General features: G+C 41.3%; 1 protein-coding gene across 1 annotated transcript in view; it reads left to right on the top strand.

Moving 5' to 3' along the window:
- epb41a (erythrocyte membrane protein band 4.1a) overlaps nucleotides 1–15,221 on the top strand; it is a 76,660-nt gene that overhangs the window by 23,401 nt on the left and 38,038 nt on the right. Inside the window, exons 4-8 of the mRNA XM_046417574.1 lie at nucleotides 4,370–4,474; nucleotides 4,672–4,714; nucleotides 7,231–7,306; nucleotides 9,368–9,586; nucleotides 10,081–10,168. Of these exons, the coding sequence (XP_046273530.1) occupies nucleotides 4,370–4,474; nucleotides 4,672–4,714; nucleotides 7,231–7,306; nucleotides 9,368–9,586; nucleotides 10,081–10,168 (531 nt within the window). The remainder of the gene's footprint in view (nucleotides 1–4,369; nucleotides 4,475–4,671; nucleotides 4,715–7,230; nucleotides 7,307–9,367; nucleotides 9,587–10,080; nucleotides 10,169–15,221) is intronic.

Here is a 15,221-nt window from a genome sequence, read left to right as displayed (position 1 = left end):
ATTTGTATGAAATTGAACTGCATCTGGGACTTCTTTTGGATTAGTCCAGTGTTGTGTATCAGCAGGGACAATTTGGTTATTGGCAAGCAATGTCAATGATTATGAGGAATAATCATTGAAATAAATAAGATTTGTTAAACACGCAAAATCAGGGCACCACCCTGTCACCAGGGACCATTATTCAAATTAATATGTGGGAAATAACAGTCTCTTAGGAATTAATGATGGGTGAATTCAACCAGTGACTCTTATGAAAAGATGGTGGCGGAGTATGTGTATAACTCTACCCTGAATTTTACAAGTAGCCAATGTAGAGAAGTCAGTACAGGAGAAATGTGATCATAAAATATGATATCACACTGGTTCTTGTGAGTAATCATGCAACAGCATTCTGGATTGGCAGGAGAGTCTTTATAGATTTATTGGGTCAATTGTTATGTGTGAGTTAAAGGACATGTCCTGGTCAAAGATTCCTTACAGTGGAGGTTGAGGCCATGGCTAAGCCATCTAGCATTGCTATATCACTGGATAATTTGTTTCTACAGTGTTCAGGGCCCAGAACAATAACTTCAGTTTTGTCTGAATTTAGAAAAGTGCAAGTCATCCGGGTTTTTAAGTCTTTAAGACATGCCTGAAGTTTGACTAGCTGATTAGTTTCTTCTGAGTTCATTGACAAATACAAGTGCGTGTCATCTGCATAACAGTGAAAATGTATGGAGTTTTTTTCTAATAATATCACTGATGGGGAGCATGTAAAGGGCCAATAGTATTGGCCCAAGGGCAGAACTTTAGGGAACTCTGTGACTAACTTTTGTGAGTATGGACGATGTACCATTACCATGAACAAATTGAGATCGATCTGATAAATAAGACTGAAATGTAATGTGGTTCCTTTAATGCCAATTAGATGTTCCAATCTGTGCAATAAGATGGAATGGTCAGTGGTGTCAAATGCAGCATTAAGGTCTGACTGTACAAGGACAGAGATAAGTCCATTGTCTGATGCCAATAGGAGGTCATTTGTGACTTTGACCAATGCAGTCTCTGTGCTATGAAGCCAGATTGACAATCCTCAAATAAGTTATTATTATAAAAGAAGTCACATAGCTGATTGGTGACTGTTCTCTCAAGGATCTTGAAAAGATCCTTGAAGAAGAAGAAGAAGAAATGGAAGGTTAGACATCAGTCTAGGGGCAGTCGTGGATCAGCGGTTAGGGTGTCGGACCCGTAACCGGTGGATCGCTGGTTCGATTCCCCGTCCCGGTGTCCATGGCTGAGGTACCCTTGAGCAAGGTACCTAACCCCCACTGCTCCCCGGGCGCTGCACGCGGTCGCCCACTGCCCCGGGTTTGCTGTGTGTGTGTGCACGTCACTTGGGTGGGTTAAATGCAGAGAACAAATTTCGTTGGAGTGAGTTCCCTCCAATGACAAGATATGTCACTTTCCTTTCCTTTCCTTTCCAGTCTATAGTTGCTTAAAAGCTCTGGGTCAAGTGTGTGTGTTTTTAAGGAGAGGTTTGACTGCAGCTGCTTTAAAGGACTGGGGTACATAACCTGTTATTAGGGACAGACTGATCATGTCTAATGGACAGGTGCTAAGTAAGGATAAAACTTCTTTGAGTAGCTTAGTACGGATGGGGTCTAAGAGTCATGTTGTTGGCTTGGATGAATATATAAGTGAATGTAACTGATGAGGGTCAATGGGAGCAAAGCAGTCAAGCTGATTATCTGGTTTTACTACTGTTTCTAAGATTCCAGTGTTTGAATGTTGATCAGTACCAGCTGAGGTCTGTAGGTGTTGAATTCTGTCCCTAATGTTTAAAATCTTGTCATTAAAAAAGGTTATAAAGTCACTGCTGCTGAGGGTTACAGGGATACAAGGCTCGATAGCACTATGGCTCTCTGTCAGCCTGGCTACAGTGCTGAAGAGAAACCTTATGCTTGTTATCCTCAATTAATTTCAAGTTGCTGTCCCAGGTGAAGGAGTTTAAGTATCTTGGGGTATCTTGTTTGCGAGTGATGGGAAAATGTGTGAGTGTGAGATTGACGGATGGTTTGGTACTGCATCAGCAGTAGTGAGGGCACTGTACTGGTCTGCTGTAGTAAGAGGGAGTTAAGCCAGGAGGTAACGCTCTGAATTTACTAGCTGACCTACATTCCTATGGTCGTGGGTCAGTGACAGTGAAAGAATGAGATTGCGGATACATCCATCCATCCATTTTCTATACCGCTTATCCGTCAGGGTCGCGGGGGAGCTGGAGCCTATCCCAGCTGACTACTGGCGAGAGGCGGGGTACACCCTGGACTGGTCGCCAGTCAATCGCAGGGCCAACACACAAAGACAGACTACTACACACTCTCACACTCACACCTAGCGGCAATGTAGAGTAGCCAATTAACCTAATGTGCATGTTTTTGGGATTGTGGGAGGAAGCCGGAGTACCCGGAGAAAACCCACGCAGGCACATAGAAGGCCAGAATCCCAGACCGGGATTCGAACCTGGAACCCTCTAGCTGTGAGGCGACAGTGCTAACCACTGCACCACCGTGCCGCCCATTGCGGATACAAGTCTCAGTCTTAAAGATAGGGTGAGGAGCTTGGACACCTGGCATTAAACCAGAGTAGAGGCATTGCTCCTTTGTGTCAAAAAGAACCATCTATGTGGTTTGTGTTAACATGTACTTCCCTTTTATTCTGTTCATTACGTCTCAAGGAAATTCAATCGAATGCAACTGGACTTAGTTATTTGTCTTTGAAGACGTTTCACCTCTCATCCAAGAGGCTTCATCAGAACTGATAGTTCTGATGAAGCCTCTGATGAAGAACTATCAGTTCTGATGAAGCCTCTTGGATGAGAGGTGAAACGTCTTCAAAGACAAATAACTAAGTCCAGTTGCATTCGATTGAATTTCCTTGAGATAACCATGACCTGGATGAATGAGAATATTCACAGGCTCTGTTCATTACGGTAAAAGAAGTTCTGCCTTTGACCTGTGTTTCGCAGGGGGCGTAGGAGGGGCTGGAGGTGGAAAGAAGGTGGCATGGAGGAATAGTGAGACACACAATAAAATAAATACACACAAAGAAACAGCATGGCTCAGAAATATTCAATAATAACTAAAATTGCAAGGAGAATATTGCTATTCGAACATACATACAACATAAATCAAGTTCGATGTATGTAAAATCATGCAGTGTAAAAGCTTGCAGATATATGTCTATGTTACAAAGCTAACTTGGCTAAGCTACTAAACTAGCTACTACTAAACACCATTCTTCCATTTTTTTCATTCTCTCGCATTGAAAACACAATGCAAAGCACCAGTACTAATGAGTAAAAATCACAAACAAAATGTAGCAGAAGACCAGTGCTGTTCAGATCAGGAAATGCAACATCCTAAAAAAGTTTTGTCCATAACTACATTTGTGAATTCCACTAAATTCAAGTGTGGCTTAGTTGTATCTTATGGCATGTGTTTTACAATTTTTATCTTTTAACCTGTGACCCTTATGGTGACAATCAGACTTGGGAGCAAATAAAAAAATACTCAACATGTTCTATGAATGATAATTCCATTTTCCAGAGTACTGATTGGCCAGTGAGCAATGCACTGTGGCAAACTAATCCTGCTTTGCGGTACATGCATCTGGCCACTTTGCACCATATACCCCATGCCAAAAGAGCTCGTTTACAGAATTACTCAACACATGCTGGAACACTACAATGAAAATATGAAACGACTGGAAGACTTTCTTTCTAAATTGGAAACCTGCCATACATAAATCCAGCCCTACTTGTTGACAAAACAGTCATAAATCTCTTTTCAACTAAATTTAGTGCAACTTCGGCTTTTCCTGCCTTCCTTCTTCTGCCCCTTTGTCAGTCATAGCACAGCTTTCTTTTCTTCTACCATTGATGTCTAAAGTAAAGTTCTGCACCTTTTTTGAATGCCTGAAATCAGAGATTTTCTAAATCTGATCTCTTTTCCCTCAATATTCTTGTAAACTTGACTCTTTAGATTACCTTGGGTAGGAATGTCTTATCTTGTTCCAGATGGAGGACCACACAATCTAAAATCTGAAACTTCAACAGGAGATAGTAATCTATTAGATTTTCAACAGAACATCTCCACTATCATAAAGCCAACTGTAAAGAAAGGCTCATTGTGTCTTCAATCCCATTTGAGACTGTCCTCTCCTCTGCTGAGGTCCTGCTTCAGCTGTTAAGCAGTCCCATGGGAGAAGTGACTGCTCCCTCTGAGCCTCTGCTCAGTCATGTTCAGCACATTAACATCCTGCATGTCAGGTCTGTTACATTAGCGGGTTAGTGTTTAATTGTTCTGTGTCTTGTTCCCTTTGTGTGTGTCAGAAACATGCCAAAGGTCAGGAGCTGTTCATGAAGGTGTGTGACCACCTCAACCTGTTAGAGAAAGACTACTATGGTTTGGCCATCTGGGAGACACCAATCATCAAGGTGAGTGACTGTCACTCGAGTCGGACAATCCAAACCGCACTATTCCATTAAGACAAAACATTTTTTACATTGTATGTAGCCTTAATTGTCACTGATAATTAGACAAACAAGCAGCACACAGTGCTTAAGTACTCGTGACATTGAGCAGTGTCTGATGGTATTAGACCTCATGTTACATTTGTCATTTTCTTGATCAGACTTGGATGGACCTAACCAAGGAGATCCGTAGGCAGGTACAAGGTAAGCAGAAAATCTAATATTTTCTTTGGCCGCATTCTGTTTCTAATACTAGTAGAGCAGACAAGCTCATTTATAGAAGTTAGTGTCATATGTGAAGATATTTCAGACTTGAACTGTAAGACCAGAGGGCAAACAAATTGCAAACTGCCAAACTTTTCACTTTTTTCACTTTTTCCCCAGACATAAATGTAATATATATCAACTGTGGTATTTTTACACACTTAATACATATATAATGTAAAACATAAACAAATAGGAATCCACACCCAACACACCCACATACAAAATTCTCAAAAGCCAACATCACATACGGTAAATGTAATGTGTTAAATTTGACTGAACAATTTTGTCATGTCTGCATCTGGCACACATGCTGACACTTCTCTCAAACAATGCATATGTCCACTAGACTCCACCACATACATGGGTTTCCCACAATGTCACCCTCCTTAAAGGGGAAGGAATAGTCAGGCAGGGTGTGCCAACCAAACTTGTAATGATCAGCTGTTGGTTCTCGTCATAGACAAAGAGGAGCAGTGGTGAAGGAAATACTTAGATCAACCACAGGAGCAGTTATGATTCAGTGATTCTTTAGAATAAAAATGCAATTTTTGCATTTTTCCTGGGTGTATATACATGTATATGTATATAATATAGGTAAATATCAATAATGTATACATGTATGTTTATACTTGTATGTATGTAGATTAGGACTGTCAAGGGATTTAAAGAATATCTTATTTATTACATACTCTGTGATTACTTAATCAAAAATAATCACATACATCAATTTTTGCAATTTTATCCAGTGTGGTTTGACAAGGCTGGCTGCTAGCGCTAGCATCAGGCCATTTTTCAGAGAATATGAATTATAAGAGAAAAACTTTGTTTTCACTCATGATTAGTGGTTGGGTGAAGCTATTTATTGTCAAACAACTATGTTTACAGGTTTGAATGGCTACTAAAGGTAACCATCCTCACCTGTGACCTGTTTGCTTATCAGTGTAATCAGTGTGTGTATAAAAGGTCATTGAGTTTCTGGGATCCTGACGGACCCTTGCATCTTTCATCCAGTACTGCACTGAAATTTCTGGATTCCCAGTCATGGGGAAAGCAAAAGAATTGTCAAAGGATCTGTGGGAAGAGGTAATTGAACTGTATAAAACAGGAAAGGGATATGAAAAGATATCCAAGGAACTGAGAATGCCTATCAGCAGTGTTATAAAGAAGTGGAAAATGAGGGATTCTGTTGAAACCAAACCACAGTCAGGTAGACCAACAAAACTTTCAGCCATAACTGCCAGGAAAATTGTTTGAGTTGCAAAGAAAAACCCACAAATAACTTCAGTTGAAATACAGGACTCTGAAAAAAAGTGGTGTGGCTGTTTCAAGATGCACAATAAGGAGGCACTTGAAGAAAAATGGACTACGTGGTCAAGCCTCAGAATCTCTGGAACAAAGTCACTGTTGCCAAGTGCTTGCTCAAGGGGAATGTTGGGCCCTCTGTATTACAATTTAATTAAAGAGTTTCATCTAGACCTGCTCTAATTGAAAAGTGTCATTAGATAACTTTTGTTGTGAACTGGCGCTATATGAATAAACTGAATTGAATTGAACAACCATAAACATTACATTTGGAGAGGAGTCAACAAGGCCTATGATCAAAGGTACACCATTCCTACTGTGAAACACGGAGGTGGATCACTGATGTTTTGGGGATGTGTGAGCTGCAAAGACACAGGAAACTTGGTCAAAATTAATGGCAAGATGAATTCAGCCTGTTATCAGAAAATACTGGAGGAAAATCTGCACTCATCAGCCCGGAGGCTGCACATGGGACGTACTTGGACGTTCCAACATGACAACAATCCAAAACACAAGGCCAAGTCGACCTATCATTGGCTACAGTAGAATAAAGTGAAGGTTCTGGAGTGGCCATCTCAGTCTCCTGACCTCAATATCATTGAGCCACTCTGGGGAGATCTCAAACATGCTGTTCATGCAAGACAGCCCAAGAATTTACAGGAACTGCAGGCTTTTTGCCAAGAAGAATGGGCAGCTTTACAGTCTGAGAAAATAAAGAGCCTCATCCACAACTACCACAAAAGACTTCTAGCTGTCATTGATGTTAAAGAGGGCAATACACAGCATTAAGAACTGGTGTATGTAAACTTTGAGTAGTTTCTGTTGTCATTATGATTTAAAAAGAGTAAACACAGTTGTTTAATAATAAATGGTGTCATCCAACCACTAACCATGAGTGAAAGAAAAGTTTTTGTGTTATCATTCATATTCTCTGAAAAATGGCCAAGAAATCATAAATTCTGCCAGGGTATGTAAACTTATGAGTACAACGGTAAATGTTCCATTCATGGGACTAAGCAGCATGTTTGCCTGCCTCCATTATGTTTACGAAGCCATTGTGGCCAAAACGGGTCAAACAAAAAAGCAATTAATCAGCATGAATCTTTTTAACACATTATGTTTTTCACAACCTAACTGTTTTCTTTTTCAAGGTGCCAACTATCATTTCACCTTCAATGTGAAATTCTATCCACCTGACCCAGCCCAGTTGTCTGAAGACATAACAAGGTACTGCATAGGTTCCAGTCATTTTCACAACTGCTAACTACAAGCTTAATTTTTTATGATTAGAATTTTATTGGCTTTTTAAGGAAAACAAAACAAGACATATACAAAAAGAGATACACAGCCCAAGAAGGGTAGACACGTGGCAAGAGCAACAAATAATAGAGAAAGAAAACAATGACAAAAACAAAAAACAAAAACAAAAACAAAAAAAAATAACAGTTAACCATCTGCATGAGGGTCACCCATTGAGTGGATTGAGTATGACAGAGAGGGACTGGTCTTACAACCGAACATGGGAAAAAAAAGAAAGTGTTGGGGGGGGCTTTCAAAAGCTAAACTGACCCACCCATACAAGATAAATATCCCATTTTAGATAGAAACTATCCATTTTATCCAATCATTTATATGAAAGGCGTTCCAGGGCAGACAATCTACCCAACTGATTATGCCACAAGGAGACCAGGGGCGCCAAAGGGGATTTTCACTGGGAAGTGATCAGTTTTCATCCCAACATTAAAGCGGTCTGGACCTATTCGGCATTGTGTGAGGAAAGGCTATGAAAAGATGATGGGTCACCTAGAATAAAGAGCGTCTAGCTGAAGGGTACGTTGTGCTTTACAATCTGTGTGACATACTGATGTATTTCACGCCCAAAACCCTGAATTTTGGGGTACCACCGAAGCATGTGGGTGAGTATACCCTCCCCCCTGCCACATCTCCAGCAATCTGCAGACTGTGCAAGTTTTGCACTATATAGTTTATAAGGTGTCCAATAAAGTCTGTTTAGAATTTTGAATTGAATAAGTCTTGTCTTAAGCTCCCTAGCTATTTTTTTGGCATTTTGCATAATTATCACCCACCGAGAGTCTGTAAAATGTACATTAAGATCTGTCTCCCAAGCTGTTTTTAGGATTGGAGACCCCTTATCAGAGTTCTTTAGGAGCATTGTATAGAAAGTCGAAGCCCTGCAGCCTTTACAAAAGACCTCCAATGCACGAATAAACTAGTCTATATCATGGGGAGTCGAGGCAGGAGATCCAAAGGCATTGCTCAGCAGATGCCTGAGCTGCAGATATCTCCAAACTTGATTCTGAGGTAGCTGAAACTGGGCTCTGAGGTCATCGAAAGAAGAGCGCCCCCTTCATATAGGTCTTCCAACTTCATAATGCCCTTTTTCACCCAAAGACCCCCCAAAAAAGGGATTTATCAATACACAAACATGGGTTAAGCCAAATAGAGGAAATGGTGTAGAGATGTGAACTGAAACCCAGTATTGACGCAGTTCTCTTCATATTTTGAAAATGAAATGATAGGGTGGGTTTGAGTTTCAGAAGAAAGCTTTATGGTAATAAGGTATAAAGTGAGAAGTGGGCTGCATAGCTGGCTCCCGAGATCATACCAAGGAGGAGCCCTTTCAGGTGGCAGGGCCCAATGGATCATATGTCTGAGACTAAAAGCGTAATGATAAAGGATTCAGAACCCCTAACCCCCCTGAATCTACTGGTCTCTGTAATCTTTTCAGCTTAAGTAAAGACAAAAAATATAGTCATAAACATCAAGGAGTGTAAGAGCCTGACTTAATACCACTATGGAAACAACATAATCTGGCGATGATGGACTGGGAGAGTTGGTCTTAAATAGTGGAGTGGTGAAGAGGAGATTGGCCTCAGATGAGAAACAGGTGTGCAGGTAGGTGGATGATTGGAGAAATGCCACTACGCCCTACTCCACTCTGGTTGGTCAGGTAATCTCAAACAGCAGGGAAAGGGACAAATAGCTGGGCAATAAGGAAGAAGGGGAGAGCAACAAAACAAACAGCAGAAACCAAACAAGATAGCAATTTTAACAGTAGAGACTTATCTCAACAGACTCAAAGCTGTAAGTAAAGCAAAAGGTGGTTCCAAAGTACTGAAATGGGTGGGTGGGTGGGTGGGTGGGGGATGCTTTATCCATTTCTGTTAGTTCTGTCATTTTAAATTTTGTGTAGGTTTTCAGTTCATTTGGCATTACAGACACAACTTTGTTTAAGTGTCAAGAGTAACAACCATGTATGCATTTCAGGTACTACCTATGTCTCCAGCTGCGGAAGGACATCTTGCAGGGCCGACTTCCTTGCTCCTTCGTCACTCTGGCCCTGCTGGGTTCCTATGCCCTACAGTCAGAGTTGGGTGAGTACGACCCCGAGGTACATGGCTATGAATACGCCAAGGACATGAAAATGGCCCAAGGTCAGACCAAGGAGCTGGAGGACAAAATGATGGAGCTGCACCACACCTACAGGTCAGAATACTACCTCAGTGTGAAGCCCTGTACTCAAAATGCATTAGTAAAAATACTGTACCTGTAAAAAGTATTCATCCCTTGGTTATTCTCCCCTTTTATTGCTTTTATAAATGATGTAATGGTCAAATAATTAGGCTTTTTTGACAAAAATTTACAAAAACAATTTTACATATACAGTATATTGTAAATATTGTTAGTTTATCAGTATTTTAGCAACATTTTAATCATGAACAATATATCCTAATTTTAAGCACCACATATTTTGTCGATAAGATAAGGTAGATGGACCTAAGATAAGATATGAAATCTTAATCTGAAAGTAACTACCACTATGAAATACATTTTATAAATTAAAATACAGGTATGAAAACTGTGTAGTAAATTACTGTACCAACATCAGGGCAGTTCAGTATACTTTGGACAACTCTAAAGTTGCAAACATGTAACTCCTTCACATAATTTAACTGTATAATGCTGTGGTGCTGTGGCAGATCGATGAGTCCGGCACAAGCAGATATGATGTTCCTGGAGAATGCCAAGAAGCTCTCTATGTACGGAGTGGACCTCCATCAGGTCAAGGTGAGCACAGGAGAATTAGTAAGACATCCTTGTTTTCAGTGGTGGCAAATGCAAACCTTTTCTCAGCACTTCCGGAGCATGTTGCTGGATCCAGAATCTCCTACCCCGTCCTCCTGAGGCCTGGTACTGCTGCTGGATCCAGAACCCTCTCCATGGCCCTGCCTTGATCCTGCTGCTCCTGCTATGCACTGCTCTCTCTAACCCCCCCCCCTCGCTTCATCATCGGTCGCAGCAGAAGGCCGTCTACACTAAGTCTGGTTCTGCTCGAGGTTTTTGCCTGTTAAAAGCAAGTTTTTCCTCGCCACTGTCACCAAATGCTTACTCAGTGTGGGGTTTTGCCCTGGGACCTGTTTCTCTCTGTTTCTCTTCTCTTTTTTTGAATGAGTTGTTTACACACTTGTAAAGTGTCTTGAGATGTTGAACTCGTTATGAATTGGCACATTAAATAAAATTGAATTGAACTGAATTGAATTGAAATGAAACCTGCAACACACTAACTCTGGGGCAGACATTAATCTAATATTGTGGTTGGGACCTTTACAGGACTATACTGCCTCCCTATGGATGATGGTGAGCAGTACAAATGCAGTACAATTTTTACAGTACGGTCATTTTTTTCTTCTTACATGCATAACCATTAGTATTATGACATACAATAGTAAACATCTGAGACACGTGCTGATGGCCCCTATTCATAAAACTTTGAGACAGTCTTAGAATAAACTGTTCAAATGTAAAAAAGAAATGTCCAACTAAATATTAAAATATCAATTGTAATATTTAAAATTATCACAACCAATGATCATAATTATTATGTTAGAAATAAATTTGCAATTTGGGACACTCCTCAAGGAGGTGTTTTTTGAAGCACGATAGCATCTAAATGCAGTATTGAATCAGTTTACAAAATCTTAATCCCTTTGAAGCCCAAAATCAAACCTTTGCAAGTAACAAACGAACAAGTTATGAATGGAAAAAAATCAAAGATTCAATTCAGATTTATAATCATCTTTGTTTGGCTGATAAGGCACAAATGGTTTTCAGTGGCGGCCTAAATAATCCGCACCTGAAAATGAGATGAAAAGCAGAATATATAAAATGTTGATAAAGCATCTATATGTGATGCATTGCGAATATAAAATCTGCATTTTTATGAGGCATGGAAGGTGACATTATATGTATATGTATAATCTGGCTGAGGCCTCCCTTTACTAGTAAAACAGCATAAAATAAACAGTAGTGGGAGCAGTAGGAAAAAGTTGATCCAGGAATGCACTGTAACTGGGGTACTTTTTGTCATATGCATGACTTCATATGGATGGGCTCACAGTTTCTCCATAGCAATACCTCATTTCAAATCTGGCTTGAATGTGAGCTGTCTGAAAAGTGCTATGTGGGCAGAAGACTGCAATTAGAGCACAAAACTACATTCAGCATATGCAGCTTATTCCTATGGATCCACCACTAGCTGAGGAGGAAAAGGAATAACTCAGGTCCACAATAAGCAGTTTGTGAAGCAAACACAATAATGTGCAAAAAGTCTAAAAGCACCCTTAGGTACAACACACATGGCCCGCATTGCAAAGTGCTGCTTTATTTGACGTTTGTCAGTCTCTCTGATGTCTTTGTTATGTACATTTGCTAATCCACCCTCCAACAGGTTTCTGGGACTGGAAACTGACGAAAGCTGTTTTGGCTTGAGACACCTTAAGCCTGTGAATATTCTCATTCATCCAGGTCATGGTTATCTCAAGGAAATTCAATCGAATGCAACTGGACTTAGTTATTTGTCTTTGAAGACGTTTCACCTCTCATCCAAGAGGCTTCATCAGTTCATGCTCGCTTGACTAGGCTGGGACTAGTCCAACTAGCTGGTGTGGAGACCCAGGTATTTAACCTCTGTGGAGGCATTCACATGACCAGTGGTGTCATAAGCTCGTTTAGTGTTCCATTGTGACAAACGACAGTCGTTGAGACAGTCGTTGGGGATGGTAAAGTTGGTTTCGACTTCGTTACTGCTCTGTTGTGTTGTAACGACAGTCGTTAGAGTCACATGGGGTCCTTTGTGAATGGCAGTTTTCCTTAGAGGCTAAGTTGTGGAATCTCCTGGGAAGAGATGAAAGGGCAGCATTGTAAATTGGAGATAGGTGGTGTCGCAGACCTCCTCCTCTGTTGAGAGATGGTTTTTCTAATTTCACATAGATGGCTTCTTTTACTCCTCTTTCAAACCATCTATCCTCTCTGTCCAAGATGTGGACATTGTTGTCCTCAAAGGAGTGAGCTTTCTCCTTCAGGTGTAGGTAGACGGCAGAATCTAGGCCTGAGGAGTTGGGCCTCCTGTGCTGATACATGCGCTTGTGTAGTGGTTGTTTAGTTTCACCAATGTAGAGGTCTTTGCATTCCTCATTGCATTGGACAGCATACACCAGATTGCTTTTTTGAGTGTGTGGTGTTCTGTCTTTGGGATGTACCAGTTTCTGTCTGAGTGTGTTGCTGGGTTTGAAATACACAGGGATCCGGTGCTTGCTGAAGATCCTCCTGAGTTTTTCTGATACCCCAGATACATATGGGATGACTATGTTGTTTCTTTTGTTCTGTTTTTCCTCCTCAACCACCTTGGTGGTGTTCTTCCTGGAACCAGCTGCAGTTTTCACAAAGGTCCAACTGGGATAACCACACGTTTTGAGGGCATCCCTCAGGTGTTCATGTTCTTCCCCTTGGGCCTGTGAGCTGGTGGGTACCTTATCAGCTCTGTGTTGCAGAGTTCTGATAACACCAAGTTTGTGTTCCAAAGGGTGGTGTGAGTCGAAAAGGAGGTATTGGTCTGTGTGTGTGGGTTTCCTGTATACCCCAATGTGGAGGCTCCTGTCCTTTTCTATATGGACGTCACAGTCTAAGAAGGGCAAACTATTATCTTTAACATCTTCTCTGGTGAACTTGATGTTCCTGTCCACTGAGTTGATATGTTCAGTAAAGGCTTGCACTTCTTTCGTTTTGATTTTGACCCACGTGTCATCCACATATCTGAACCAGTGGCTCGGTGTTGCTCCCTCAAAGGAGTTCAGGGCCCTGCGTTCCACTTCCTCCATGTATAAGTTGGCCACAATGGGAGATACTGGTGAACCCATGGCACAGCCATGTTTTTGTCTATAAAATTTGCCATTGAACTGGAAATATGTGGTGTTTAGGCACAAATCCAGGAGTTGGCATATGTGTTCTGGTCTGAGTTTTGTTCTGTCCTGGAGAGAGTCGTCCTGTGTAAGACGCTCTCTTACTGTTTCCAAAGCTTCCATGGTTGGTATACAAGTGAACAGAGAAGTCACGTCGTAGGATACCATGGTTTCATCTGGATCCATTTTTAAGTTCCGGACTTTGTTCACAAATTCAATGGAATTTTGTATATGGTGGGGGGTGTTGCCCACCAAGGGAGCCAGGATGTTCGCCACGTGTTTGGCAATGTGGTAGGTGACCGAGTTAATGCTGCTGACAATGGGTCTGAGTGGAGCCCTTTCTTTGTGGATTTTTGGAAGTCCATATAAGCAAGGGATAGAATCTTGCGGATAAAGACGGTGATATTGTGCTTTGTCAATAATCCCTTCTTTCTGTAGTTTTTGTAGACATTCTATTGCTTTCTTTTTGTAGCCACTAGTCGGGTCTCTTTTCAGGGTTTCATACGTTTCTGAGTCGCTGAGTAGTGTAGAGACTTTGGCATGGTAGTCAGTTGTATTGAGCACAACTGTGCATCGTCCTTTATCTGCTGGAAGAATTGTGATTCTGGGGTCTTTGCTGAGTGTTGTGACCGCTTTCCTTTCCTCAAAGGTGAGGTTGGAAGGGGGAGCCTTGGCGTTGGACAGAGTTGCTGACACTTTTAACCTAAGCTGTTCGGCTTCGGTTTCTGTTAAGTTGTTTTTCTTTATAGCTGATTCTGTAGCTGTAATCAAATCAACTATAGGTAACTGTTTTGGTGTCATGGCAAAGTTCAAGCCCTTGGCTAAGACCTCTTTCTCTGGTTGGGTAAGTTCTCTGTCTGACAGGTTCTTTACCCATCTGTCTTGTATTGTATTCTGTTCTGGAATGTCAGTCTTTTGTTTCCAAGTAAGAGTTTCTGTGTTGTTATTGCTTTTGTTCCGAGACTGCAGGTTATGGAACTTTCTGGTCTGTCTTTCTTTGCTTTTGTTGTGTTGGGATAATTGGGCTTTCTTGGTGAAATCCACAACTTTCTCCAACATAGAACCAGGTAGGAGTGATGTTAATTTCTGTAGTAATTTCTCTGTTTTCTCTTTCAGCCCCTCCACAGTGAAATTAATCTGCCTTATCCGCTCATTGAGGAGTTGGTTTTGTGCTTTTCCTATGATTCTTTCCACTCTATGGCCTTCCATAGTGGAACATAGGCGTAGGCTAGTTGGTATAAGCCTTTGTTGTCTGCATCTCAGATTAAACCGTAGGTGGTTTCTGTAATCTGCAATTTTCCGAGCCAACTTCTCATATTCCCGCACCATTCTCAGGGTTGCCAACCCAAATTGTTCTGCAATAAGCCTGTGAATATTCTCATTCATCCAGGTCATGGTTATCTCAAGGAAATTCAATCGAATGCAACTGGACTTAGTTATTTGTCTTTGAAGACGTTTCACCTCTCATCCAAGAGGCTTCATCAGTTCATGCTCGCTTGACTAGGCTGGGACTAGTCCAACTAGCTGGTGTGGAGACCCAGGTATTTAACCTCTGTGGAGGCATTCACATGACCAGTGGTGTCATAAGCTCGTTTAGTGTTCCATTGTGACAAACGACAGTCGTTGAGACAGTCGTTGGGGATGGTAAAGTTGGTTTCGACTTCGTTACTGCTCTGTTGTGTTGTAACGACAGTCGTTAGAGTCACATGGGGTCCTTTGTGAATGGCAGTTTTCCTTAGAGGCTAAGTTGTGGAATCTCCTGGGAAGAGATGAAAGGGCAGCATTGTAAATTGGAGATAGGTGGTGTCGCAGACCTCCTCCTCTGTTGAGAGATGGTTTTTCTAATTTCACATAGATGGCTTCTTTTACTCCTCTTTCAAACC

The sequence above is a fragment of the Scatophagus argus genome, chromosome 17 (genome assembly GCF_020382885.2).
Source record: "Scatophagus argus isolate fScaArg1 chromosome 17, fScaArg1.pri, whole genome shotgun sequence".
NCBI classification, from domain to species: domain Eukaryota; kingdom Metazoa; phylum Chordata; class Actinopteri; family Scatophagidae; genus Scatophagus; species Scatophagus argus.
Note: the sequence above shows the minus strand (reverse complement) of the source record. Positions and strands in the feature narration are given on the sequence as shown.